The sequence below is a fragment of the Pararge aegeria genome, chromosome 22 (assembly GCF_905163445.1).
Source record: "Pararge aegeria chromosome 22, ilParAegt1.1, whole genome shotgun sequence".
Classification (NCBI taxonomy): domain Eukaryota; kingdom Metazoa; phylum Arthropoda; class Insecta; order Lepidoptera; family Nymphalidae; genus Pararge; species Pararge aegeria.
Window position 1 is genome coordinate 4,158,880 of NC_053201.1, and position 26,043 is coordinate 4,184,922.

Here is a 26,043-nt window from a genome sequence, read left to right on the forward strand (position 1 = left end):
CATAAATATAATGAATTTGTCATCCGCCAGTAAATTTAGGACGGTTGAGAGGACAGCCTGAATTATTGTGACTTACTTACTCCGAGCAATATATCTTAGGGCTCGTAAAAATCTAAACTGATATTATAAATGCGAAAGCTTGTTTCTTGGTTTGAGTTTCAAGCACGCAGAAAGAGAACAGGGGATTGACGTAATTTTTTCATAACCAAAAAAAACAAAATTCATTTATTTTAAGTAGGCTTACTCTACAAAACTTCATGTCTGACTGTTCGTAGTTATTTTATCACCAGTTTAGACAACAGATTTAACCGTAAAGAAGCTGGCAAGAAAATTGGCAATTGCTCTTTTCCAACATCAACTATTTTCATTTTAACATTTTTCTACCTTGTGTGAGATAAAAGCGGACTATGTCATTAAGAAATTAACAGTATAGTTACGTCGTAGTTTTACAAAAATTAAATTCCCGCCAAGTGTAATTTAAAACACAAAAGTTCAAAAAAAATCATAGAAAAGTACAAAAAAACGGATTTCGAAAATGCAATGTTTCCTAGATGACTACAATCGCTTTAAGACTGATAAGGTACATAATATGTTATTGTTTAAAACGCACATAACTCCGAAAAGTTAGAGGTGCTTGCCGGAATCGAACACGGTCCCTCAAAAAGGTAAGAATGACGAGGCTATAACCGCAAATAATTAATTGGTTTCTTACCTTAACTAAAATCTCCAAAGCCTCTACATAAGACTTTTCAGTCTCATAAAGTTCGACCACGACGTGCGTCCGTGTATCCTGTAAAGAGAAAATATTATCAATCAATGTTCTGTATGTACTTGCTTGCAGCAATAAGGCCGCCTTTGCATGTCTCATTGTTTACTGTATACTCCATGCTGTCTTTGTATTTGTGTATTTTCCTGTATGTTATACGTGCAATAAAGTGTTTCTTCTTCTTCTTCTACGTAGTTGTATTATTATTGTTCATACTTCAGAGGCTATAGAGACATTATTAACTGTGAAACCGAAACGCTAATAGTTTTTGATTAAACCAGTGCCATAGTTTTTACGTAAACAAATCAGATACTAACATCAAATGCAAAAGTAAAATCAGATTACTCATGTAATTTTATTAGGTAAGCGTCGCGTAGCGCAGGTACTATGCATGTGTCGGTCTTTTAACTTCAATAGGGTTGTCATAAGTAAACACTTAGGATGTTTTGAATTCGTTTGTATCGAAAGTAAATATAAGTAAATATCTTTTGATTTAATTTTTGTACAGGGAGTTTGCTTATGAAATATACTTATTCACCGTTCAACAGTATTTCATAATTCCTTTACATGTTGTATATTCCTAGTCTGTATATTCCATATTATGAGTATAGAACATCCCAAATAGAATGGGTTTCCCAGGTGCGTACATTTTTCAGTATTTTGTGTAATGATAAAATTGCCTCACCCAAACTGGGTATTCATATAGAATATTGTTGTATATTTTTAAATTGATAAAACAGCTGAATTGGTCGTTTTTTTATCTTTAAGGTGCAGTTCTTGGGCTTTTGATATCCTTTTTTTTTCATTAAGTACACAAAGATGGTACGTTTTAAGCCGACTTTAAAACTTAGGTAAAAATAAAAAAATCAAGAAACGTATTATTTTCAGAAGGCTCTTAAAAGACTTTTTTTGTTTTTTGGTTTTTTTGCAATAGCTCAAGAATAATTTATTATTCTGCATTAAGTAGCAGATTTTTATATTCTTGACTGCTGTATTGTAGTTTATAATCTATATCAATACAGGACAAACGTCGTTAATTTTCAATGTTATTTAACTGAACTACAGTTCCTAAAATACAAAATTATCTAAACGAGCTCTTCATTCACATGTTATTTTAGGCCGTCAAGATCGACCGTTAGTATGTACCTTTAGAATATGTACGTACCTATTGAGGAAAATGGTATTCAAAAATGGTTAAAGGAAATTTAATATAATGCATCATCTTTTGTCCGCTTAGACTCCAAAGGTTTTTTATTTTATTACAAACTTTTTCATTTTTCTCATCATATTTAATTTATAAGCATACAAAATATGTTGTTGAGGAAAAATTTTTTATACAGGGAAAATGTCTGACGCACACCTGTCCATTTGAGAAAATGTTGGGCTTACACCTACTAAAAACGCTTGTTTGCTTCTCGATGGACCTATGAGCGAGAGCAGTGGCGTGCACTTCATACATGCACAAAAACAATGCATACCATGAAATGCTTATATAACTAGTCTGGGAGGAGGATTTTTGCCATTTTATGCTATCTACCCGCTTTATGCCCACCCTATCCGAAAACCCTGTGCAGGTCACTGAGCGAAAGCACGGAATGTTGAATGCAGATTCTACTAAATAAGTGTAAAAATGACTATTACGTATTGAAATATTTTTGTTTATTTTTTCTACCAATAATGTTCATTTGACCATTTACATTATTCTTGTTTGTAAGGCAAAAAGACGGCGAGTAAAGAAACGGCACTTAAGTTAAATAGTTATTACACAAGGCTAAGTTATTATACATTAATTTATTATTGATATCTATAAGTAAGTCATCAGTACCAGAACTGTAGTATTCTTCGCTTGGCTGCCTTTAATACATCCTAATGGCCGATTCACATTGTTGGAGTAGTTATATATGTTATATCTATCGCAGTGGTCTCGCATATATAAAGTCAAAAGCCAAAATCAAAAATATCTTAATTCAAGTAGGCCATAGGTGGCACTTTTGATGCGTACATAAGAATTACACGGTAGTAAGATGATGGCGATAACCACATTCGTAAACTTAAAACTAAAGCTACGAGGGTTCCAAACGCGTCCTGGTCTAAGAAGAAGCCCACAACAAACTCAGCCTGGTGTTTTTTTTTGTTATTACCATCTCACAGTGTCATTTAAGATTATTAGAAGAGCAACCTGGTTAGAGCAATAATTCACACCCAAGCTTTTTTATCGATTTCGTAGTCCTTTATACTATAATAGGACTGTTCTATAAGCTTACGTTTAATACAAACTTCGAACTTTTTAAGAGACTTATATATGCGAGACCACTGCGAGCTAGAAATGCCTTTTTTAGACTAAGGCACATTTGGATCTAATTATTATCTATTATTATAACTATAGTTTTATCACAAGAAATGGTCACAAAAGTCATAGGCTTTTCGGAACCAAATTAATTGTTATTTAGAAACTAAATTTTTATACACCTGTAAGGATCATAAATCACGAACGAAATAAATTCCTTTTTACTAGAACAAGTGACTTGAATGATGTGAACCGGCCGTTAAAGTTGTACTAATGTATCGATCGAACTCATGACCTTTCGAATATTACCAGTCCGTCCTCGTAACTAAGTTATTGCAGACGTTATTGACAGATAGCGACGTATGCTAACAAGGTAACACGGTAACGCCTTAGTATCACGTAGGTAACACCAAGTAAACGTGTTCCCATTGTTACGTCAATCTTTAAATCGGTGAAAGTTAATAAAATGGTAACGAGTAACAAAGCCCAAATAGGTAACATTGCAACATTGTTAAGTAACTGTAGCATTGTATTTTAACATTTATCGTTTTGCAATAGAGTTGATAATGTATTGCGTTTAGATACGTTTGTAATGGTGTCGTTTAGTAGCGTTTCCAGGTTTATTATAGCATTGCACATGAGCTTTAGATATAATTGAAGAGTCTAAAGCTAGGGCTGCGAAAACTTTTACTTTAAAAATAATTGCGAAGCGAAAGACGATGGGCGACTAGCGCAGCAGGCAGCGACCCTGATTTCTGAGTCCATGGCCGTGGATTCACTTCCCACAACTGGAACATGTTTGTGTGATGAACATGAATGTTTTTCAGTGTATGGCTGTCTATCTGTATATTATAAGATTTATGTGTATTATTCATAAAAATATTCATCAGTTATCTTAGTACCCATAACACAAGCTGAGCTTACTTTGGGGCTAGATGGCGATGTGTGTATTGTCGTAGTATATTTATTTATTATTATTTATTTATATTAACTAGCGCATTATAGGCAATTAAAAAAATCCAACTACATTTAAACGGTAAAAAATATATGCGATTTAAATTACGGAATAACAGCAAAAAAATTGTGACAAAATTTTACATATATATATATATATATATATATATATATATATATGCATCCTGGAGATACACATAGGATTATTTTCAGGCCAATAAAATAAACGAACAATTTCGAAAAAAGCCAGTATCTAAGTTAACCGCGCCTATTCAGCGAACGTGAATAGTCCAGGTTTGCCGATGACCTTTCTCCAATATTGACTAGCTCGGTATCGTTCATTTATATCGGATTCACCTTCTAGTTAGATCGATGGAGATTAGATAACTCCACACGTTTCGAGATTTCGGTACACAGTAGGTAATTCATAAAATATACACCGAAGAATGATCTTATATTCTATATAACCAAGCCAGCTATTTTATCCGTCAATTATTACTTTATAAAAAAACATTTTTTTTATAAAGTAATAATTGAACCAGATGGTACACCTGATGGAAAACCATGTGTTTAAACAGAGCAACACTTCAGAGGGTATTCAAGGAGCACGTCCTGCAACATGACGCCCTGAGTCCATCAATTTGAGGCGTAGGTGTTAAACCTCACGTGCCTGTAATTACACCGGCAACCATGTCCTTTAGATCAGAACACAGCATTGCAACAATGCTGCTCAGCAACAGTTATAAGCATGGCGATAGTACTTCTCCACTACTACTAATTTTGCATTGATCATCATCACATCATTTGACGGCCGAGTGGCGCAGTGGGCAGCGACCCTGCTTTCTGAGTCCAAGGCCGTGGGTTCGATTCCCACAACTGGAGAGTGTTTGTGTGATGAACATGAATGTTTTTCAGTGTCTTATATTCATAAAAAATATTCATCAGCTATCTCAGTACCCATAACACAAGCTAGGCTTACTTTGGGGCTAGATGGCGATGTGTGTATTGTCGTAGTATATTTATTTTATTTTTATTTTATTATTATCAACCAAACAACTAATTAGGTATAGCATTTTCTTGTATGCCTTTCGTTGCCTGGAAGAGATCGCTACTTAGCGATAAGGCCGCCAAATTGTACGTTCTACCTTATTGTGCTGTTGTATTTGTATCTCTGTAAATTTTCTCTGTGGTGTACAATAAAAGTGTATTCATTCATTCATTCATTCACCAACCCGTTGCCTGCCCACTACAGAACACGAGTCTCCAGCCACAATGAAAAGGGTTTAAGGCCACCAACCACGCTGGCCCAGTGCGAATTGGTGGACTCCACACACCTTTGAAAACATTATATAGAACCCTCAGGCATGTTTTCCTTCACCGTTGAAGCAAGTTATATTTTACGGATTAATAAGTGTAAAAGTTAGAGTTACGTGTTGGGATTTGAACTCGGCACCCGGAAAGTGAAGTCGAGCTCCTACCGAATGCGTTATCAAAGCTTCAAATTGAAACTTTTCATGAGTTAAACTGATTTTTTTATGTCCGCGTGGGTTTGGTTACCGTAACGCTGGAAAATTGATTAATTTAAACGAAAGCCTGTAACAGTCCACTGCTGGGCCTAAAAAGGGTTTGTTCATAATCACCACGCTGGGCATACGACTTTGTGATCGCAATAGTTTGCAGTGGAAGAGGACTCTGCTGCCTTCTGCCTTTCTCTGTATACCCTAAAGTCGCCTTGCACGACACCGGCGGGAAGAGCAGGGATTTTGTGGGGGTGGGAGATCATTAGCACTGCCATCGAGAAACACTACTAAAGTCGAGTGGTTTTTGATGTATGTATGTTCTTAATTCTGTGATTCTTAGCTATTCCGTATGTATATTTGTTAAGATTATTTAGGTTCATTTCCATTCTGCACAGCGGAAACGGGCGACAAATCTACGACTCTAAAAAAGAAACTATTATCAAAATATTCTTTTTTGATGAATTTAACCATAGTAGCTATAACATTCTCTCAGATAGTGCAAAACGTATTTTGCTCTTACTTTGACGGTAGGAATTGGTGCGTATAGGTATAGTGACATTCTAAATGTTTTTATATATTCTTTCTGTCGAATATGCTTATTCAAAATAACTAAACATGATGAAATTCAATTTGCGCGATTCAGAGTAAATTCTGAAGTGCGCAAATTGAATTCATTTAAATAACTAATAATAAACTGGCTTATACAAAATGTAAATGAAAACCGAAATAATACTTCACACGCTTTAGGGGTACTTTATGTACTGTCTCTGAGAAACCGAAAACCTAATAGTTTTTGAGTAAACCACTCCAATAGTTTTTACTGAAACAAATCGGATACAGCCGAAACATCACATGCAAAATTAAAATCATGTGATACCTGCCACTTTATTAGGTACGCGTCGCGTAGAGACGATACTATGCGCGTGTCGGTCTTTTATCATCACTAGGGTTGTCATAAGTAAACACTTAGAATGTGTTGAATTCGTTATGGAAAAATAAATATGCTCCTTTTGATTTATTATTTGTACACAGTGATTCCTTATGATATATAAATAAATAAATAAATAAATAAATATACTACGACAATACACACAACGCCATCTAGCCCCAAAGTAAGCGTAGCTTGTGTTATGGGTACTAAGATAGCTGAAGAATATTTTTTTTTTTTTTTTTATGAATGAAATACACATAAATACTTATAATATACAGATAAACACCCAGACACTGAAAAACATTCATGTTCATCTGACAAACATTTTCCAGTTGTGGGAATCGAACCCACGACCTTGGACTCAGAAAGCAGGGTCGCTGCGCACTGCGCCACTAGGCCGTCATATACTTATGCATCCTTCAATATTACTTCGTAATGCTGTTACACGTTCTATATATTTAAGATATGCGCGTTTAGCGAGCCCGGTTGCACAAGAGATGTTTAATATCAATAGAGTCGGCCCAAAGCAAACAGGACAAAGTGAAAAAGAATGCTTTGTCTAAAAGCATTGCAGTGCAAAAATCCCCTTTCATTTTTTGGCTAGAAGCCTTTGTGAGTTTGTATGAAATTTTAAATATTTAGCCTGTGAGAATCTGTGAAAATTCTAAAAATGTGTCAACCCTTTGTTATGATCTCCAGTGATCATTTTTGAGTTACAAAGAAAGACTTCGCTGGTGTCAAACTCTCAAAATGTGTTATTCTTATTGTTCAGAACAAAGCATAAATCTGATAGGATCCCTTTGCTGTGTGAACGTCTGTACGTCCGTCTGTCCAAGTGCAAAACGCTTGCGGTACTCCTACTATCTACTAGTTAAGTCAATGTTCTCACAATACCTATTCTCGTAACACTTTTGAGTTAAAGCGCAAAAAACGAGTGTTAAAAAAAGGTGCAGTGAGACTACTCTTCTCTCTCATCTGTCCCAGACTCTCTAGTCTTCTATAATACAGTATAATATTAACAAATTTTGATTTTGAGTGGATGTGTGTGTGAGTGTTATGTGTGTGTGTGTGTTTGTGTGTTTGTGTGTGTGTGTGTGTGTTTGTGTGTGTGTGTGTGTGCGTTTATGTATGTGTGCGTGTATGGGGTGTGTTCGTGTATGATAGGGTATGTGCTGTACTTGAGGATTGAGTAAGATTGATAAGAATTGAGATGATCACCTCACTGAGCTTATTTTCATACAAACAGAAGTCACTGACTAAACATTAGAACAAATCCATTGTTCTTTAATCAAATCTCTTTTATTTTTATTTTTGAGGTTGTCAAAAAATATCCAGCGTAATGTTAATTGAAAGTGTCTAGTGCCAATAAGATACAGATTCCAAAGTCTTGGAATCGGCAGGGGAATTCCTTTTGTTGCCTTAGATATAGTTATACCAAAAAAATATATACATGCCTTTCCTTCAAGGGCTCTCGATGCGCATCCTTGATGGCACTTGACCAGTTTTGAATTTCATTACAAGTCAGCCTTTAACAGCAATCTTACCTACTGGTAAATGATAATGCAGTCTAAAATGGTAACGGAGTACGGCTACGCTAGATCACTTCGCGGCCCGTCACAATGACATGGTGGTAACTAGCCACGGTCGAAGCCTCTCACTAGACTATTAGACCAGATTGTATATCGATCAACCAGGGTCGTTATTTATATCACCGTTAAAGCAAGTGATATTTGTATTGTTTAAAACGCACATTACTTCGAAAAGTTAGAGGTGTGATTCGAACTCGGCACCCCGAAAGTGAAGCCAAAGTCCTAACCGCTAGGCTGTAACCACTTTCGTTATTTATGTAACAGCGCACAAAAATGACTTTACCTAACCTAAAACAGTATAATAGGGTCTCAACTTACAAGCTTTCAAAAATTTTGTAGAACCCTCGTAAGTGGCGTCCCTACTTTACTTTGTAACTTCAACAATTGTCAAGCACCCTTTTATTATACTTCGACGAGAGCCTCGCGTCAGTAAACAATGGGACGACGGAATAATCGCATAGTACTACAATTTTTCTCTATGTTTCTTTACTAACGAGATATTTCCTGACTAACTGATAGATTGGTTTTGACTTGCTGCTGGTTTCTGGAGCACTGGTCTGGAGTGGAATCTTACCACAGTCACGGGGCGTTCGGATTAAACAAAGATTAGTCCAAAAGTCCAGTCAGATTAACGTCGAACCGAGCCGAGGTCTGAGTCCTCGCAGGAGGCACCCTCGGGTCGACGTCTCCCACCTTCCCCCCGATGTCGTCGAGCCCTTGGGCTCTTCTCATGGCGGGCTCTCACGCTCGCCCCACTACCCCGGTGACGCCGTAGCAACCCCTCAGCAGGGCTAGGAGACAAAAATTATATCCCCCGATTATATCCTAACAAGGGATATAATTAACGTATCCCTCCTAAAGCTCAGGAACATGGAGTAGTAGAACTATCCCTTCGTTTATTATTACACATATATTATTTGGATATTATTTCGACTTGTCCACCAGTGCTCTAAGATTTGATAAAGCTGTTGGAGAAGATAAACTTTTATTCTTTCCCCGGGGATATAATTGTCATGCAGGTGGTTATCGGCCAGTCTCCATCCGAAAAATAAAACAAAATGAGCCCATGCATGCATGAAGCCCATTGCATGGTTATGTAATTTAACCATAAAAAGAAACAGATCCAGCCGCTGTTCCCGCACGCGGCAGAGAAGCAATGAATAAAAGGTTATACAAATTGTAAGGTGCGCAAAGTTTTTCGATCGTACTCAAAACTTTATTTACGTAAATGCAATTACGCAAGCAAAGAGGCTGAATAAAAAGCCTCTTATACATAAATTTCATTGTTATGACATACTTTGCGAACGCAACTCCTATGAAAGGTTAGTATTCCCGTTAATGTTTGTGAGAGATAAAATTGTTATTCCATAATATATTTTTTTAAATAATTTTAGTCTAAATTCTAGTTAAAGTTTAATATTTCAAAAACAATTATTATTTAACCATCCGTTTTGCGAGCTAATTTTAAACTCCCTTCTACACTGCTCTCCTGTCTCACTTTTTTGATCACCAAGCAGATTCTGTATTACGTATTACATAATTCAGAATAGTATATATCCAATATCAAACCTGGGTGATGTGTTAAACTGAATCGTAATCGATTCAATAATGTTTATATAAATAAATATATAAATCAATATCATACATAATTCACAGCCCTCCTATTTGTGAGTGGATTGCAGGAAGCATCTATTAATTATTATTTATCAGCCTTTTCACGTCGGAGGTTAGAAATGCGTAACTACTCCAAATTCTCTCTTATCCTCTTAAATTCGCACCGACATATTTGTTTTCGTTACAGTGAGTTATCGATTAATATTTTCACTCTTATTACTCTCATCGGATTGATTATATACAAACTAGCACAATTTAATGTTCGCGAAAACTTTTCTTTGGAGATTTAGTAGTAGTTACACTAAACGTAATTATTCAGCGCCAGTATAGCTGACGGTTTATTGACGATCGATTTCGGTGGATGATCATAATAATATCATTATTAAGAAACCATTAATAACTAGTATACTCTATTGAGTTATTTGTTTTTTGACTAACTAGTTATTGTTTCTTATTTTTCTGGTATCTAAAAAACTGTTTTATTGGATAAAATGATACATCATTGGTAATAAACAAACGAACAAACTGCACACCTTCACATATTGATATTATTAGAAGTGGATAGATGTAGATATAGTATAATACCACCACGCTACTGAAATGTGGGTTAACGAGTTGCACATAATTGTAGGTTAAATCATAGATAGTATTCCAAGGAATTTATTAGCACTAATAAAGACGGTAAAAACTCTTATACAGATTAAGATCAAATACAGTGTCATTAACGAGAGTATGATACGCGTTTTAATTTTAATAGGACCCGTGAGTACAATCGAGCGAAGCTTTTACTCGTACATAAAATATGCTTACTGTACAAATTTATTTAAGCCTTTGCGTACTAAGTATATGCATAAAGACGTACTATAGTAATTGGCGGTGATAGCCTTGTGGTTAGAGCTTCAGCTTCCTTTACGGGGTGACCGAATACAATTCCCGGCACACACCTCTAACTTTTCTCTAATTTAAGGATTTAAAATATTACTTGCTTTACCGGATAAGGAAGACATCGCAAACCTTCATGCTTGAGAGTTCCCCATAAAGTTCTCAAAGGTGTGTGAAGTCTACTAATCCGAGTTTGGCCAGCGTGGTGGTCTACTACCTTAGACCTAGTCATTCTGAGAGTAGACCGATATACAGATAAACACCCACCCACTGAAAAACCATTCATGTTCACACAAACATTTTCCAGTTGCGGGAATCGATACCCAAGGCCTGGAACTCAGAAAGCAGGCTTTCTGTCAAAATATAAGTATTTATGTGTATTAAATTCATACAGATATTCATCAGCTATCTCAGTACCCATAGCACAAGCTACGCTTACTTTGGGGCTAGATGGCGATGTGTTTAATGTCGTAGTATATTTATTATTATTATTTATTTTTAAAAAGTAATTGACCAACAGACCGTTATCAAGCACTAATTTGACATCGAAAAAAACGATGATAAGTTACTCACTTGAGTAGCTGATATTGCGGGAATCATGTTGGCATCTCCAGTTCCGCTTCTTGAACTCCTGAAACTCCTGTGGCTTCTGTCACTCTCATCATCAGATTGGGAGCAGAAGAACAAATTCGCAGACACAGTTGTGGGGTCACTGAGTTTTAACTTCAGACAGTCGCGACGCATCGTATACAGCCACTACACACATTGTCCTCACTACGCTTGTATCTATCTATCTATCTATTTATCTTTGGTTTTTGTTTTTGGTTAGGTTTGTTGAGATCTTTGACTAGATTTGTAAGTTTAACTGCAGATAAGTTTTCAAAATCGTTATTGATAAATTTAACGTGTTGAGGATCTGTTGCTCAAATTTGTTAACACAAAATACTATGGAACCGGCTAACTATAGTTTTTTACACAATATTGTTATATTTTGGGTACGTACACAAATCTTTAATCAAGAAATATATTGGCGGAATTAGAATCTGTGATTGCCCTTTCTACTTCAATGGCAGTTACACCGTCGCATCGATTTTTATTTTATTTACTACGTTTATAGCCTTCCTCGATAAATGGCCAATCCAACACTGATAGAATTTGGACCAGTAGTTCATCATCACGGTTGCCTCACGATGTTTTACCTCACGGTTAAAGCAAGTGTTTTTCTTGTTTTTTATTCCACTACAAGTTAGCCGTTGACTGCAATCTCAACTGATGACCTGATGGTAAGTGATAATGCAGTCTTAGATGGTAGCCGGCTAACCTTTTGGGTACGGTATCAACTTAACTAGTAGCAGATGAAGCCTCCCAAAGAAAAGATTTAGAAATTATAAATTTCATAGCAGTTAGTTTCTATCCCTATCTCTACCTCCCTACTAATATATATATTTTTTTTTTTATAAATTTGATTGTAAGTTTGTTTGTGACGTATTGGTGCTTTTTGTTTGCATAGTATGGCAAAGTTGTTCTCCTTTAAAAGTTCATAAAAAACGTGCGCGTACTTATGTACACGTAGAAGAACGACGAAGAAGACGTTCGAAGTTATACATCTTTGGCGTAACAAGATAGAATTCTTTTCAAACATTATAACCTTACGCCTTACCCTAAGTTAGTAGAGAAAACGAAACTAAAAATAGAAAAAGGGTTTTACAAAAAATGAATATTATAACGTATTATCCACCACTCATTATTGGACCACGAATTAAGAACATTAAAATTTGAGATTTTTGTGCAATTGGATCAATTAAATCACCGGAACGAGTCCGCATCGTATAATTTCACTCCCATGATTATTTCCTAACGCCGCTAAAGAAGTATAGGTTCAAAAAAGTCCACGAAAGCATATGTCCATCTTTTAAGTTTGACTTATACGCAAACGAAGTCGCGAGGGACCGCTAGTTATCAACAATAATTAATAAACGTCCAACGATTTAAATATCAATAAAAATTCTTTATGTATAAGCTTACTAAGCACGACTAAGTCGGTCGCTAAGTTAGTACATCAATCAATAAGTATCGGCAATGTGATATCTAATTACACTGGCTTTAAGTTCAAAGGATTTTATCCTTTATGTCATGAACATTAAGTTATGTTATAGAATGTTGGCAATAGACACATTATGTGGTACATTATTCGCCTCGGTTGGCAAGAACGCAACCACCCAGACATAAGGTTTCCATGAGTTAGAAAAATTGCGGCATAAATTTTTTTTTACTTTCACGAAAAGAAAGTATTTGTTTAAAATTATTTTATGTAATATTTACGTTATGTAGCAATTTTTACTTAACTTTTTGTTTTTTTTTCAAACATTCTCAGTCCGTCTGTATGTACCGTCCCATTTTTGTCCCATTTTAAGCCATCCTAGTTATTAGGACTCACATATATAATAATCGAAAACCTCTTAACCCACAAAGGAGCTAACATTGGAAAAGGTTAATTTGAAAAAAAAAAACATGTCACCATCAGCATCTCCTATCAATTTTCATAGCTGCGAAATTGCCTTTTATCTCAAACTGGGAGTCAGCGACTTACTTCCATCCCTACTTCTCCAGCAAGTCACCTAACTTAAACGAACAACTTTTGGTTCGACTGATAAATGGAACTCAAGAATTTCGGGTCCGAGTGTGCTTTTTTTGTTCCACTACAAGTTAGCCTACGACTGCAATCTTACCTTGGGGTAAGTGATGATGCAGACCAAGATGGTAGCGGCTAACCTGTTAGGGAATATGCCAGTTATATTTAAACCATCCAACCAACTGTAATCGGTTTCCACGCGACATAGTACCAGACAAACGGACAGACGCGACGAGCAGACAGACATCTCGAAAATAAGTCTACTCTGCATTTTAGTTGTTAATTTAGATCTTTGCCCATTTTCTCCGTTTTTGTAAAAATCGGTTGTAATTGTAAAACTTTTAGTTCAAGAGTCCATCTCAGCATTTAATAGGCTGTCCAAGAAGCCAAGATATTAAAGTTAAATTAATTCATGTATCTAATCTAAATGAAAAAAAAATATATACGAAGTATTTCTTCAAAATTGTAATGATCATACAAAATAAAAGGAGGACATGGAGCTAAATAGTCAGGACGGACCTAGAACGGTCTCCAAAAGAAAAAAATGAAGGAAAAAAAAACATGCAACTAAAATCAATTACCCAAATATAATTGTCACCCTACAATCACGGCCGTAACCTTACACCCTCACCATTCGGACGAGCCTGTCCGAGTCTTTACTCTTTGTCGGCTCGCAACAGGCTTTGTGATGACTCTATACAAGACCGTGACGATCAGCCTGCGTTATAATAGACTTATACTTTCCTTACTTGCAGTCTTGCAATGTCATGAATGAATACAATTTGAATACTGAGATATTAAGTGAAATCCTTAGTAATATAAATGCGAAAGTGTGTCTGTTGTTTATTTCTTTACTACCTATGTACCATACATACTCGTAGGAAGTAAACAAGCAATGCACCTGCAAAGATATACCTAAAAGATATCTATCCCGGAACAGTGTAACTAACTCAAAGGTCCATATTAAAGATCTCTCGTAAGGTTTCATAATTTCTTTAATAATATTGGCACATGATCATACAGAGGCTAAGACCCCAACCTTGTCGTCCCATAATAACTCAAGACTTTTAGAGCGTCAGAAGCAAAGAGTTCAAAAGACCAGATGTTGCTTAATTGGCATAAAAATAGGATCTAGATAACCATTAGACTATCAACATTAAATGAAATAATGGTTGTTGCGAGCTCCAACACACGCAGCGCAATGGTGGATTCCTACCGCTAGAAAATTCGATTGTGAGTATTGATCAGATTTGGTTCAGAAATAAAATTATAAGGCCCGATTTTCACTCGATATTACGTATTGGATAGAAGCAGGCGTTACTTTGCAGAAATCCATGATATATTATGAAAATCAGGAGAATCTGTAAGGTGTAATTTATAATTTCTTCAATCCTTATACTCCACACCAAACGGATCTTCGGCAATGTTCCCCCTACCCACGTTTTGCTCCGAAACCGGAGCATCCTCGGAAGATGTTGACTTTACAATAAATAATTGTTAAGTTAGACTTTATTTTAATAAACTCGATGTAACGTATAAAAAAACGTGAAAATTATTGTTTATTTAGCATGTCAGGGTGGATTCGTTACAACAGTACCAGAGTAACGATCCATTACACCTTTATGCCAGTTTTCTCTAACGACGAACAAGGCAATGCCAAAATTAGTAACGCCTAATTTAAGGAGACTCTAAGATCTAAGACTTGGTGTAAATCGTTTTTTTTCTATGCACTTCGCCTTAATCATTATACATTCGATTTAAGGAATGCCTGGGTTTATAGAAAACGGGCTTTAGTTACCTACACTGTATTCTGATCCACCGTCATTACACGACGACAAATTAATAAGCGTGTTTTTTGTTTTGAATCCGACCGTTCGTATGCTATAACTAGACTTTTTATACATACTTTTTGTATTTATACATTTAAGTTATCCCTAAGTCACCCTAACGAACACTTTAAAACTCGGAGCTGTGAAGTATGTTCGTATAATATTTAAGCTTCTTTAAATTCTTACTACAAAGTCACACGCTGCTTATAGAAACATTTCGAAATAAACGTCCCGTGAGTAATGTGTTTTTGACATATTGGAATAGTTTCACTAGCAATTTCACACAATAAGTATCTAAACATCATCATTACAGGCCCACTGCTGGGTAAGGGTCTTCTCCCAGAATGAGAAGATCTTCAGCCGTAGTCCAACACGCTAGCCTAGTGTGGATTGGTGGAAAGGCACACGCCTTTGAGAACTTCATGGAGAGCACTCAGGCAAGTTTACTCAAGATAAATTCCTTCACCGTTAGAGCAATTGATATTAAACAAACAAATGTAATTAATTTAAATTGAATTTCGTATATTGAATCATAATTTTATTTCTTAAATAACAGTTAATTATAAGAAGAAGAAACACTTTATTGCACGTATAACATACAGAAAAAGAAACAGTAAGGAGTATAGTACACAATGTAGACATGAAAAGGCGGCCTTATTGCTGCAAGCAATCTCTTACAGGCAACCTTTATAACTGATCATGGAATCACTTTTCATTTATATATATAACTCAATGCAATTTCTATTGTCCATAGAAAAATTGTCTTTGCAAATCGAAAAGTAGGTTACCACCATAAAAAAATAAATATAAAAATCTCTACAGATTGTAAACACAATAAAAATGTTATGATTAAACCAATTACTGAATAGCAGGTCAAGTTTACGATAACCGTAGATTTAGAATGTCCTTGCGAACTTTATTGTGCAGTTTCACATCGAGTTTCTACACAAATTTCTTATTCATCAGTTAGGAATTCGTTGTTTATGTCAGCATCGGTTCCGTGTTCCCGCTTTCCGGCCTTGGGATGGAGATTATTTTCTATAATTGAAAACGTCCTCTTGTCGCATGTGTTCTATGATTTCGTAATCTATACTATTACTGACTATTAGACGGCCGATTGGCACAGTGGGCAGCGACCCTGCTTTTTGGGTCAAAGGCCGTGGGTTCGATTCCCACAACTGGAAAATGTTTGTGTGATGAACAGGAATGTTTTTGTTTGTCTTGGTGTTTTTATGTATTTTTTAAGTATTTATCTATATTATTCTTAAAAAATAAATATTCATCAGTCATCTTAGCACCCATAACACAAGCTACGCTTACTTTGGGGCTAGATGGCGGTGTGCCCGCGTTCTTAGTACGCCTTTATTATTGTTATTTAACAAACCCGTCCATTTGATATCCTGGGATAAAAAGAAGCTTATGTTACTCTCCGTCCTTTCTAATAACTCTATGCCAAAAATGAAATTGAATGGTAGAGAATATACAGTTCAAATTATTTATACTCTTCTACAGTTTCTATTGCAGGAGTAATTGGATTGGAGCAAAACATGATCGTGATATACGAGGATTCAGTGACGACGAAGATAATGGGGCTGGCTGAAAACCAGTGCTGCGCGTTTTAGTTTGCAGCTATACTGAGCCAGCTCCTTTGTCACACATTTTTTTTTTTAATTTTTATACTTTAACAATTATTTTATTTCACAAATGTAACATTTTACACAAATGTGTGACAATAAATACGATTTTTCTTTTCTTTCTTTTCATATAACTAGAGGGTTACACAGCACACACACACACAAACACTTTCACTCACACACACACACACACAAACTTCTTATCATCGGTATGTACCTGGATTTTGTGTTATGATTTTATAAGAAGATTTTTTTGTGTTGGAATAAGTGTTTAGTTAGAAACATTGTTATAATATAAAAGCATTCTCCGACGAGAAACAACGTGAGTAGGACTGTTTATATATTTTATTGAAAGGACTGTAATCTAACCTTTGTGGTGTAGTATGGCAGAATAATGCGAAATAGTGAGTAAGGTTAAAAATAAACCACGTAAAAAAACTGGACTAGTCTTGACATGCTAGGACGGTATAAAATTTCAAATTGAATTTATTTCAAGTAGGCCTAATTTATAAGCTCTTTTAATATGTAAAGTCGGTTTGTTTGAAGTGACTGTACAACGAGTTCGGCAAAGCAGATTCTACAACTAAGAAACCGGCAAAAAAACTCAGCAGATAACAGTACGAAGTCCAACCTCATTTCATAATTTAAAAATCCTTAGTATTTTTCTATCACACAGCACAGACCCATACACACACAAACATAACCACACAATCACATTAACACACACACACATACACACGCATTTCAGTCAGCATGCTATTCCCAGTTAACCGTTAGAGAACTCAACACACCTTTGAAATTTTCCTTTGTTAAAGTGCACTATATATTATCTCAATGATTGAATCAATGTTTGGGAAGGCACTGGCCCCTAAGATACGGGATTTCCCAGTTTAGGGGTCAGGATTCCAAAGACTTATTGTACTGGGGTTTTCTAATAAATAAATATTTTCTATTCTATTTCTATTCTATCTTGTAAGAGATGAAAGCGGAGCGGCCTGCTTCCAAGCAAGAGGCTTCGTTAAGAAATTCATCAATTATGTACAAATCACGTCAAAGAAAATGTGTGTAAATAAATTATTAAACAATGGCAAAGGGAGATCTTATATTATATTTGATACATGACTTCCCACTTGACCACAAGTGGAACGGGCCTAAGCTCTACTCATGGGCCTGTACCGGTAATTAATAAATCAATAATAAATATACTTCGACAATACACACATCGTAATCTATCCCCAAAGTAAGCGTTGCTTGTGTTATGGGTACTTAGACAACTGATGATGATCTTTTAATATAATACACATAAATACTTATAATTTACAGATAAACACCTAGACACTGAAAAACATACATGTTCATAACTCAAACATTTTTCCAGTTGTGGGAATCGAACCCTTTGACTCAGAAAGCAGGATCAATGCCCACGGCGCCAACAGGCAGTCATATTGATAATGTTAAGTTTAAAGAATAAAATCCTGGATAGAAGCAGGCGCTACTTTGCGGAATTCCATGATATATTATGAAAATTGAGCTTAATTTGCTACACTTACTCGTACTATACTATTACATAGATAAGGTGGGCGAATTGTTCATTAAACAATTATTTACAGTAGTCAACATCTCCTGAGGATGCTCCGGTTTTGAAGGGAAACGTGCGTAGAGGGTACATTGCCGAAGATCTGTTTGTGTGGGAAATAAGGAATGAAGAAATTATAAATTACAAGATACAGATTCACCTGCTTTTCGCGGAGTATAGCAAATTAAGCTTTTTTTTTTAGAATAAAATCCAATCTCTATTGACATGAGATTGTTTTGTCACTCAAACCCAAACCACTTGCAAGATATATAATCTCGTAGTAGGAACAGACAAAAGTATTATTTGGCGTTGCTAATCTCCAGCTACCTAGATACTTTATCTGGAGCATTATATCTCGGACTGTATCGCCACTTTCCATCAGATGTGATAGAGATCACGCGCTGCTCTATCATAAATGAAATAAAAACTGTGGTATTCCACAGTTTTGAAGAGCACATAAAACCGGATCTCAGATTGAAGCGAACAACAGCTGTGTTCACTCCAATTAATTGATAAAATCTATAAGATCATCCAAATAAATTACGGAATCGCGAGCTTAAGAGTGTTCGCGCACTAAGACTAAAACGATACCTTAAATCGCCTATGAATCAACAAAACATTTTACTTGTAATATAATTCGAAAATTATTTTATGACCTTCATTACAAATACAAAATAGATTGTTGAACAAAGAAGTAAATAAATTGTCATTTTGTTGACTTCAATCAATTTTAGGGTAGGCAGTGCTTTTGCGCGATGTATGAAGCGATTTTTTTATCCACACCCACTGGATAGTTTCGGTCGAAAATTCGGTATTCTCTCGTATTAAAAGAGAGAATATCTTAAGCCTTTTTTTACAAATTGCTTTGCTATATATTCTAATGTGCCATGTGGTGATGGCAGGTCAGAATTAAGTTGTCACCACCAAGTTGTCCTTCCTTTGTTATCGAAAATGGCGACTATGACGGAGTACAGGAGAATATAACGCAGAATGGAAAGAAGAGTCTACTGTGCTACTAGCAATAGCAACTGCGATCGCCAATTACGAGAGAACTTTAGTCTTGCAGGACTAGCATGGGCAGGAGAAAGTTATATCCCCAGGAAAAGTGTAAAAATCTTCTCTTCTCGCAAAGCTGTATTAACTCTCAGAGCACTGGTGCAAAAGTAGAAATAATATCCCCATAATATATGTGTAATTATAAACAGGGGTAAACTTCTCCTATTCAAAGTACCCGTGTTTTAGCAGGTGGACAAATTAATTATATCCCCTGTATATCCCCTGTCAGGGGATATAATCGGGGGATATAATTTTTCTCTCCTGCCCGGGCTTGCCCTGCAGCTGTTGGCTGTTATAGGCTATCAATGAATCTATCATGACCATACACGTATTTTAACGTATAAATGATCTTACATTGGAGCTTTTAGGATGGTTACCTTAATGTCTGTGTGGATTAATGTTGGTGCGCGTGTATAGTGTGCAACCACCTTAAAGAAGTACGGAAACAAAGAGCCCACGTATTATTTATCAAGCCGTGTGTTTAATGTCTGCCACTGAAGAATTTCCATTTTCATCCGTACCAACCTTCAGCAAAATATTCATGAGTGTGATCGTAAACAATATCGCGATCAATCGCTCACTGTTTACATTTCAATTAACTGATTCGAAATTCGAATGTATTTAATCTTTATTAATAAGGTATTTGCAATGGGATTTTATAGATTAATTCATTCTATTCTAATCAAAATTCATGTATTTTAAGTAGGCCTAGTTTATAAGCACTTTTAAACGACAAGTCAGTCTGTTTGTACCACCTCAGCCCGTCAATCTGTCCACTGAGAAGACCCGGCAAGAAACTGGTTAGATTGAATCCATTAGCCCTCTCTTTTACCTCTTTATAAATCCCAACCTTACACTTTCGTTTTATATGTCCCACAAAATCACATCCCCGTCGCCTCTTCCATCTTATTTTCCCTCAATTATATTCGCTATTCAGCATGTGTTAATAGGTGGCCAATGTTTTCCCTCTTCAGATTTCTTTAGTTCTAATTATATTCCACTTTCCTCCGATTCCAGCTTCTTAACGAATAGTTAGTTATGAAATAATTACTAAAACTATACAGATTAAGACAAGACAAGGTCCTGGAATGGCAGCCCCACACTGGTAAGCGCAGCGTTGGTGACCCCCAACGAGTTGGACAAACATTAAGCGCGTCGCGGGGAGCTGTTGGGCACAAGCGGCACAAAATCGAGGAATTTGGAACTGAACAGCAGTGAACGTCTATCGGTTGATATGATGATGATGATACAGATTAAGGGAGAACTACTGCTTTATATTTTACGGACAGACAGATTCCGCCAGAAGTCAGAAAGAAAGTCAGAAATTCAGAAGAAAGAATATAATTTTTTTTTTGTTGTGCTACTGTAGTAGCTTATAGAAAAGTTCTTTTACAGTATACAGGAATTGGGTATAAATTATTGTTCTAACCAGGTTGCTTTTCTAATGACTATGTGAGATAGTGATAAACTATGGTGATAAAAAATAAAATAACAAATTCAAATTCAAATTCAAATTCAAAATTTCTTTATTCATGTAGGCCTATCACAGGCACTTATGAAGCGTTCAAACATATTTGTTTACATAATTGTAACGGGATGGTGATAACTTCGTTCGCCAACTTAAATCTAAAGCTACGAGGGTTCCAAACGCGCCCTGGTCTAAGAAGAGCCCACAACAAACTTAGCCGGGTAAATTTATTTTTTTGTTATCACCATCTTCCAGTAAATTTAAATTAAGCTATGAAGCTACTAGACTTTTCTGTAAGCTTACGTTTTATACAAACTTTGAACTTATTGAGACCCAGCTAAGTCTGTTGTGGGCTACTTCTTAGAACCCTTATAGTTTTAAATTTACGAATATGGTTAATGGCATCATCCCACTACCATGTAAACATTGCTCATGTAATTCAAGCACCATGAGTGCCATCTATGGGCCTACTCGAATAAAGATATTTTGACTTTGACTTTGACTTTGGACTAAGCAATTGGCCCACCGGATGGTAATTGGAAAACTATCGCCTAAACACTTCGCACAAACTATCGCACAAACGCGGTGTATTTACTGATAATTTTAGAGGATTCTTATGTGGTTATTTAGGACATGTAAATAGCCACATTTTTGCATTTACATTGCAAACGCTGACTGAACCCTACGAGATAGACTGTATTGTAAACCTTAGAAAAAAGTCCACGATGGTAAGTCTCCAAGGTATGGGATATTGAAAAAACCATTTTGAAGAATACAGAACTATTCCGATTAAATACATTAGATACGTTGTGCATTTCATGTGTATTAAAATTGTCCCTTACACCATATCATTAAGACGAATATAGAGATTATCAGAGATTTAAAAAGCGGGGGGTAGCGCGGGGGCTGGGAGCTACATTCTAACTCCCGAAAAAACACAAGGTCGTAAGCTTTTTACAAATCACCTTTTTTTCTCTCAGGATACTAATGTATCTCATAAGCTTCATAATATTTACCGACTGGAATCATTTTTTCACTACAGGTTAGCCCTTGACTGCAATCTCACCTGATGGTAAGTGATGACGCAGTATAATATATGTATATTATATTATAATATGTTGATACATCACAATATATTGTTTTTTTTTTTACTTAATACACCTTTGTTTACTTTATACTGTTAAATATGTTTGTATGAGTTTTATTTGTTATTTTTAAAAATATTTATTCAAATTTAACTCTTAGTTATATCTAGTAAGAACGCAACGGGCGACGCGGTTGTTTGCTCAGTTCGATACTGGAGCAGACTGAAAATCAGCGCTGAGCATTGTTGCTAATGCACAGCATAAGGCCGAGTTTTGCGGTCATTTGCCGTATTGTTGATAATAAATTGATAAATATTTAGGTAAAGATCTTGTATTAACATTAGTATATGGCAATAAAGGATTATTATTATTGTTATTATTATTGTTATATGTGTATTGTATTATAATATGTGTTTATATGTATATTATAAGTATTTATGCATGTTATTTATAAAAATATTCATCAGTCATCTTGGTACCCATAACACAAGCTACGCTTACTTTGGGGCTAGGTGGCGATGTGTATATCGTCGTAGAATATTAAAAAAAAAAAAAAAAAAATATGGTTGCGAACTAACCTGTTAGGGAGTATGGTACCCTCTAATAAGTTTCAATACGACATCGCAACGGAACACTAAATCGCTTAGCGGTACGTCTTTGTCGGTAGGGCGGTAACTAGCCAGACCAGAGAAAATTCAGAAATAGAAAATTCCCAAAATTCCTCTGCCAGGAATCGAACCCAGGAACTCCTTCTTAAATTTAAAGCGCTCACCGTTACGACAAAGTTGGAGTTGGTCAATAATTTAATTTCTAATAAAATGAAAATGTTTCTTTTGAGAATGAATATCTTGAAACCCAAACAAAAAGCATTATAATAATAATTTGTTGACCTGGCTACGCAAATGAAAATAATTTCAGTGGAATGCGAAAGGTCAAAGGGCAGGAGTACTTTGCCGTCTATCATATTTCACTGGAAATCGTTGCGCAACATCCAACACGGTCATTCTAAAAGGAAGCCAGTATATTTTCATTTTGTTTTATTTTCTGTATCTTTCGAAATTCAAAAAATCCAAATTCATTTATTTCAAGTAGACCCAGTGTGTAAGCACTTTTGAAACGGCAAGTCAGTCTGTTTGTAGTGACTCTACCACCGATTCGGAAGGCAGATTCCACCGAGAAGAGCCGGCAAGAAACTCAGCAGATTGGTCTTTTAACATCATTTTACAGTTTACAATCTTTAAATGTTCTATCTTGTGAGAGATGAGAGTGGAGCCTGCTTCCAAACAACCATGTTGTTAAGAGATATTTTGAGTAGTGGTAGTAGAGTTTTTTGCTAGATCAGGGCAACTACAAAAGGTCTGAAGAGCGTGGTTGCCGGTGTACAGGCACATGAGGGTTAACACCGGGAGGGTTATAGAAAAGTCCTATTATAGTATAAAGGACTACGTAAACGATAAAAAAGCTTGGGTGTAAATTATTGCTCTAACCAGGTTGCTCTTCTAATAATTTAAAATGACATTGTGAGATGGTGATAACAAAAAAAAAAAAACACCCGGCTAAGTTTGTTGTGGGCTTCTTCTTAGACCAGGACGCGTTTGGAACCCTCGTAGCTTTAGTTTTAAGTTTACGAATGTGGTTATCGCCATCATCTCACTACCGTGTGGTTCTTATGTCCGCATCAAAAGTGCCACCTGTGGGCCTACTTGAATAAAGATATTTTTGACTTTGACTTTGACCTGTGCCTCTGTTCTTAAGAAAGCAAAAGATTTAAATTCAAATTCAGAATTACGAAATTCCAAGCACTTTTGAAACGTCAAGTCTGTGTGTTCGTAATGACTCTACCACTGGTATAGAAGGTAGATTCCATCGAGAATTCTAAAGTTTGATGGCACTCGTAAGTTTTATGCTCGTTTTCACTAAACTTAAGAACCACCTAAATCGACTGGCTAATGAATTTAGGCGATGTTTATGGAAAAAAACGTTTCATTAACTCTTAGGTGATAACTATTGGTGAAAAGTTGATGTAAGCGTAGGAATCTCTTTAGATTAGGCATTACTTATTAAGAAATTACCTTGTTCATCGTTAGTGAAAACGGACATTCAAGTCGCTAAGAAAAAAGATTTTGAACATTTTGAAAAAAAACAGATCTAAAACGCGGTATATTGCCGAAGATCTGTTTGGTGTGGGGTATAAGGATTGAAGAAATTATAAATTACACCACACAGATTCTCCTGCTTTTCGCGGAGTATAGCAAATTAAGCTTAATTTTGATAATAGATAAGGTCTTTGTCGGTAGGGTGGTAACTAGCCTCAGCTGATGCCTTCCACCAGGCAAAAAAGATAAATTGGTTACTGAACAAGCACAAATTTTTCTTCATTGCGTGAAAGTCAATGTCATAATAAAGGTTTACCAAATATTAAAACACATTTAACAAATCGTGGTAACTACACGATAGGTGAATTCCTTAACGACAAGGCTGCTTGGAAGCAGGCAAACAGCCACGCCGCCCTCATCTCTCACAAAACAGAAAAATTCTAAAGATTGTTAAACTTTAAAATTATGCTGGAAAAGAGCAATCTGCTGAGTTTCTGGCCGGCTCTTCTAAGTGGAATCTGCCTTCCGAACCGGTGGTAGAGTCACTACAAACAGACTGACTTGTTTCAAAAGTGCTTATAAATTAGGCCTATTTGAAATAAATGAATTTTGAATTTAAATTTTGAAATGTCAATCTGGCTTCACTGGATTAGTGATCACTACATGCAGATTATGAGGTCTTGAATTTAAATCCCGGTTAAGGTCAAACATTGTAAGGTTTGTCCTTATTTCTTTTTATTGTAATAATTCACGCACCAAGGAGATGCAGAGAAAATGAAAACCATAGCCTAAAATAGAAAAACACGTCGTAGGGCAGGAAGGAGCACGTGCTATAACAAATGGCTGCCCTGTGTCCATCAAGCTGAGGAGTGGGTGTTAAGCCTCATACGCCTGTAATTATACCGGCAACCATGCCCTAAACACCAAAACACAGCAATGTTTTTTATCAACGTTTCTGATACGTGCTGCTAAGATGTGGAACGCCCTCCCGGCAACTGTGTTTCCTGCCACGTATAATTTGAGTTCCTTCAAGGCTAGAGTGAATAGGCTTTTTCTAGGCAAGCGTGCTCCAACCTAGACCTCATCATTGCTTTCTAACGGGCATGATTGTCGTCAAACGCTGGCCTATCGTTAATAAAAAAAAAAAAAAAAAATGTTGATTGGCGGAAGAAATAACCATGGCGTAGTACTTCCCCAGACGAGCTCTGTCACAAAAACCACCACTACTACTAATTTTGCATTGATCATCATCACACGAACCCATTTCCTGCCCACTACAGAACACGAGTCACGAACAGAACTCCTCCCACAATGAAAAGGGGTTAAGGCCGTAGTCAACCGCGCTGGCCCAGTGCGGATTGGTGGACTCCACACACCTTTGAGAACATTATATAGAACTCTCAGGCATACAGGTTTCCTCACGATGTTTCCTCGTGATGCTGTACTTATAGACGTGTTTGTCAAGAAGTTACCAAATGCCGATTTGCAATATTTTTGTATACCTAATGCAGAAATATCCACAAATATATCGCAATTTACTCATAAGTGGTGTAATTTAACATAATTTTAAGATGTTATGAGCTGCTTATTGTAATTATGCTGTATATTTTAATAGGTGCTTTAGCCTTTAAGTAAATGTTATCTTGAGTTCTACCATTTGGAACCCTCGTAGCTTTAGTTTTAAGTTTAAGAATGTGGTTATCGCCATCATCTCACTACCGTGTAAGTCTTATGTACGCATCAAAAGTGCCACCTATGGGCCTACTTGAATAAAGATATTTTTGACTTTGACTTAGACTTTGAATTTGTGTCTTATGTATGCATATACGGTTCTGTGAAATGATATTGATCAAAAAAGAATTTCTTAAATAAAAAATACCAAATGTCGAAGTTAGTAAACTTTGGCCACCCTGTGCCATTTCCGATTCGTTGTTATCACGAAAACATGATGATATTTGTTAAAGCCCGCCAACCCACGTTGAAACAGCTTGATGTGACCATAAGCCCTCTCTCTTGTTAACAAGAACTATGTGCCCACCAATGGGCTATTCAAATATCATGATCGGATGAAGACGGTAATGAATTTTTACGTCACAAATTCAGATTAAGATTATGAATGTAGTA

At 36.0% G+C, this 26,043-nt stretch overlaps 1 protein-coding gene across 2 annotated transcripts in view; it reads right to left on the reverse strand.

The window, feature by feature from the left end:
* The window catches only part of LOC120633618 (rho guanine nucleotide exchange factor 17), a 141,274-nt gene that overhangs the window by 17,505 nt on the left and 97,726 nt on the right, over positions 1-26,043 (reverse strand). For both annotated transcript variants that reach the window (XM_039903868.1, XM_039903867.1), the window contains exon 4: positions 713-790. In XM_039903868.1, coding sequence (XP_039759802.1) covers positions 713-790 — 78 coding nt within the window. The remainder of the gene's footprint in view (positions 1-712; positions 791-26,043) is intronic.